General features: G+C 60.3%; 1 protein-coding gene across 1 annotated transcript; it reads left to right on the top strand.

Moving 5' to 3' along the window:
• Positions 1-2,859: 2,859 nt before the first annotated feature.
• Positions 2,860-4,162, top strand: LOC123236482 (mitoguardin 1-like). The gene is made up of 3 exons (XM_044662885.1): positions 2,860-2,895; positions 3,244-3,360; positions 3,977-4,162. The coding sequence occupies exons 1-3, from the start codon at positions 2,890-2,892 to the stop codon at positions 4,106-4,108; spliced, it is 255 nt and encodes an 84-aa protein (XP_044518820.1). The 5' UTR covers positions 2,860-2,889; the 3' UTR covers positions 4,109-4,162.
• The last annotated feature ends 423 nt before the right edge of the window (positions 4,163-4,585 follow it).

Here is a 4,585-nt window from a genome sequence, read left to right as displayed (position 1 = left end):
CCCTTCCTTCCTTCCTTCCTTCCTCCCATCCTTCCTTCCTTCCTTCCTTCCTTCCTTCCTTCCTTCCTTCCTTCCTTCCTTCCTTCCTTCCTTCCTCCCTCCCTCCCTCCCTTCCTTCCTTCCTGTGTACTATTATTGGGACTTGGAAGGGAGGTAATATGGGGATTAGGTCAGCTGTAATAGGGAGATGCAGGATATAATATGAGGCTGAAGCTAGGGGTATAACTGGTAGGATCAGGGAATAAGACAAGGCAAGGGACCCAAGGCTGGAGGTAATCCAGTGAATAGACTAGGCAGCAGGGAATACAGACTAGGACTCGGGCTAAAGACAAACACGAAGGGGAAATAGACTGATTGAAATTAACTACAGGCTTTAGTTAATTTCACAGGAAGGGACTTGTATTGGAGTTACACCATCCTTCAAGATGGATGCCCTCAGCTTCCCTCAAACCCAGAGTATGTTGTTTCTATTCCTCTTCTTCCCTTTCTTACTAATTAACTAATGAAGTAACCAAAAGGTCTGTTTAAACACAAAGGGGTTTATTGACTTCTCAGGTTAGATTGTCAGGGTAAAAGGATCAAGGAAGCCCTAACAGTTGCTTAGAGAAACCTCAGGTGGGGGAAGGGAAGCAGGAATGGAATCTGAGAAAGGTTCTGCCTTTACTCAGCTCTCAAGGTGATTTTGAAATCCAAAGGGATTAGGATGATGGATACAAAACCTCTCTAGATAAATTACTGCAAAGGTAGGGCTAAACTCTCACAGATTTGAACTAACTCTCCGATTCACTCTCCTTATTCACTCCTTTCAGACATTTGAGTAAGGGAAATTAAGATAGGAAATGAGGTAGGGTATGGAGATTCAAAGGGTTTATCTAAATTAACATCTCAAAAAACACTCCAAAGCTAGGCTAGGTTTTTAATCTCAAGAAGGAGAAGGAGCTCAGCTGGACCCTGGTTCCCTCCACGAGTTCCCAGGTCCAACTGAAACTCTTTCCCAAGATTCTAAACTCCTAACTGACATAAGAACTCAGCCAAAGCCTGCAAAACTGTTATGCCCCCCTCTCTGTACTACAGTACAGATCAGAAGTTCTGCTTCAGACACGGCCCCTAGAAGGTGGCGCTTGCCATCCACTAAACACGCCAGATCCTTTTCACATGGAATGTCTGGCCAGGTTTTCTCCCACCCAATAGCTATTCTACTCATTAGAACCCAAGAACAGACCACTTGGTGCCTGGGCCTGGGTTCTCTTTGTGATCCTTCACTGCCAACCAGAGCTGACTTTTCTTTTTTCACTCAAGCCCAGCAACTTCAGCGAGGCCTATGACAACCTGATTGCCTTCCTCCAGCAGCCCTCAAACTGGGACATCTTGTCACACGAGCTGCGGGGAGTAGGTGTAAGTGAGACCCTGAAGCCAGATTCCAAGGATGGATGGAGAAGGCCCCGAAGCCCCGTGGGGATGGGGAGGAGGACTAGGCCGGGGCCCATCATAGTTTTCTTCCACAAGGCAGCTTGACTAGGAAGGGTGTCGGGAGCTGGAGACCCATCTGAAGGACAGACTGCGCCGAGTGGTGCTGCCTGAAAAGCCAAACGGTCCCTGCTTGAGGCATTAGGAAGGCCTCCTCTCATGGAAGGGGGAATTGGGGTGGGGAGAAGGGCTGTGAGGACCCGGGAGAGCCAGGCGCCATTCCCTGGGTGGTCACGAAGAAGCGAGACTCGGAGCTGAGGGAGCGAGGCCGGGAGCGAGGCAGGGAGCGAGGCCGGGAGCGAGGCCGGCTCTCTCTTCCCTCCAGCCCCCTCCAAAAGCCGCCTCTTCTCCAGGAAGCCGGGGCTGCCACCCGGGACACCTTGCCTGGGGGGCAGCCCGGCGTGCCCGCTGACAGGGTCCTCTCCGGCCGTGGACAGCCCTTCCTTGGAAATGGGGAAAGCTCCGTCTCGGCCTAACTTGGGTCCGAAGACCGGCTGCTCTGGCCGGTTTCCTCCAGCACCGCGGGGCGCCCGGGCTGAAGGCTGCTCCTCCCCCTGGCCAGGTCCTCCATGCCAGCTTCTACGACGTGCTCCTGGGCTTCGTGGCCTCCAGGCTCTTCAGAGATGCCGAGCGCGTCCCCGGAGAGCTGAGGAGTGTCCTGAGGAGTGACCAGATCGCCAGACCCTTGAAGAAGGCGGTGAGCGCACTGTGGGGGGAGCAGCGCCCTCCGGCTCTCGTCTCCTCTTCTGGGGGGCGGCTGTGTGAACCCCCAAGCAGTCTGGGACAGTCCCCAGCCCCGATCTAGCCCCCCCACTTCTCACATCCAATCAGTCCAAGTCTTTTCAGTGAACCATTTGAATACAGAAGAATGGTGAGGGCTAAGCAAAGAAGATTAAGGGACTTGCCAGTCACGGAGCTAGAAAGTATCTGAAAGCAGACTTGAACCCAGAGCCTCCTAACTCGAGGCTCTCAGGCCTTCCTGCACAAGCTGAGGCCTTGGGCCTTGGTTCAGGTTCGTCTTGGAGCCTTACTCTTGGCAGGATCACAGGCAGGCGACCCAACCTATCTGGGCCTCAGTTTCCTCATCTATAAAACTAAAGGGTGGGATTCTCCCCAAGGCCGCTCTAGGCCTCTGCCCTGTGCGGAGGCCGCCCTCGTCCCAGGCCCTGTCCCGGCCCAGCTCCAGGCCCACACGGGGCGAGTGAGAGCCGCCGTCAGGACGTTCTCCAGCCGCCCCCTCCAGGGCCGCCAGAATCACTGGCCGCCGCTCGGTTCTGGGCTCCGCATCGTCCCGGGACAGACGAAAGGGAGAAGGGCCTCAGCCCTGCGGAAGTCCGGCTCCTGTCAGACGGAAGCTCCGTTTCCTCCCCACAGACCGTCCTGATTCACTGCTGGGCCCAGACGAGACAGCGGAGAGCCTCCATGGTGGTAAGAGACAGGCAGAGCTCGGGGTGCTGCGGCCCCTCGCGGTGAGCCAGGCGGCCGAGCGGGCCGTGGGGGGGCAGGGACGGGAGAAAAGTGCTTCGGGGCTTCCGAGGGGGCTCGGCGGCCACCCTGGGTCTCCCCAAACCCTCCCCGACAGTCAGGAGGAGGCCCCGTGCCAGGCTTGGGGAGCCTGGAGGAGCCGAGGAGGCTGCGGGGGGCTGGGGAGCCCCGAGGGGCTGGGCACTGGGAGGAGGTACCGTGGGGTGGCTGCCCGGCCGAGAGAGAGGCCGAGGGAAAGCCCAGGCCCAGGCCATGGCCGGGGGGCCCCCAGCCCGTCCCGTCTGTGCGCAGGAGCCCCACGGCTTTCTCTACCACCTGTACGAGGTGCTGGACTGCGTCTTTCCGGAGCTCATGTGGGCGGCCGTCGGGCCGGAGGGCCAGCAGAAGAGCTTCTACCGTCGGCTGAAGGTAGGCGGCTGCGGCCGGGCACTGCCAGGGCTGACCCCTGGGGTGGGGGGTCGTCCCGCCCGCCGGCGCCTCCCGCTCTGGGCTTTCTAGCCGGCCGCCTTCTTCCCTCGTCCTCCCCCTCCCCGGACCGTGTGCCCGCCTGGAAGGGCGAAGGCTCGACCCACAGAGGGAGGAAGGACGGCCTCGGCCTCCGCCTCTGGGAAATGGGAACGACAGGGCTGCTGGGCGGATCAGCGCCTGGGCAGGGGCACTTGGGAAGGCCGAGGCGCCGTGCCAGCCCGAGGAGGCCGGCCTGGAGCCTCCGAGGCCGCTGTGCTTCCTCTGTCAGTCAGGAAGTGCTCATGAAGCATGTGCTGCGCCACCCTGCCAGGAGGAGGCGAGGGCCTGGGAAGGCTTCCTGGAGGAGGCAGCATTTTAGTTAGGATTAAAGGAAGCCAGAGGAGAGAGGGAGGAGATGAGGAGGAAGCGCTCCTGGCCGGGGCCTGGCCAGAGGCTGGAGTGGGCCTGGGCATTCCTGGGACACCCAACAAGGACGTGCCGTGTCCGGCCCCCTCCTCGGGTGACCCCCAGGGCCCCCTCCCTCGTCCTCGTGCCGTTTCCCATCTTGTCGTTGCAGGAGCGAGTCTCCTCCTTCTCCAGAGCCCTGCCGAGCCTGGCGGACGCCTGCTACCCCGGGACCGAGCTGCTGGCCCAGCACGTGCTCGAGGCTCTCTGGGAGGGCTCGGAGGCCCTTCTGGGTCCCTGCTGACTGGGGGGGGCCGAGCCCAGCCGAGCAGGGCGGGCCCTGCGCAAACTAAAGAGGACGGATTGGACCGCGTCCGGCTCCTGTGTTTTCTGTCTGGCCCGGCGGCGGGAGGGAAGGGCGGCAAACCCCCCCCAGCTCCGAAGAGCCCAGACCCTGCCCGGGATGGCGAAGAGGCCCCCCTGGCGGCCTCTGACAAAGGGAAGCCTCCGAGCCCAGGGCCTCCCCCACACCTGGGTTCCTCAGCTTGAACATGGGCGTGAGAGGAGGCTCCGAGGCCTTCCCTCCAGAGAATTCTGCATGTCTGAGATGCGAACGTCGCCCCTTCCTCATGGGGGGCTGACATGGGAGCCCTCAGAGTCCCCCCCCCACCCCAGGGTGGCCTAGACGTGCCCCTTCCCCAAGGCCCAACCAAAAGAGCCAGCATGCCGGCACAGCCTCACCAAGAGGAAGAGCCACCGTGTCCACCTCCAGGCATCCGCA

Source organism: Gracilinanus agilis, chromosome 2 (assembly GCF_016433145.1).
Source record: "Gracilinanus agilis isolate LMUSP501 chromosome 2, AgileGrace, whole genome shotgun sequence".
Classification (NCBI taxonomy): domain Eukaryota; kingdom Metazoa; phylum Chordata; class Mammalia; order Didelphimorphia; family Didelphidae; genus Gracilinanus; species Gracilinanus agilis.
Note: the sequence above shows the minus strand (reverse complement) of the source record. Positions and strands in the feature narration are given on the sequence as shown.

Bases quoted from the DNA above. Each gene is read 5' to 3' on its own strand.
- LOC123236482 (XM_044662885.1), top strand. The intron at 3,361-3,976 runs GTAGGCGGCTGC...TTGTCGTTGCAG, and splicing joins GCTTCTACCGTCGGCTGAAG to GAGCGAGTCTCCTCCTTCTC.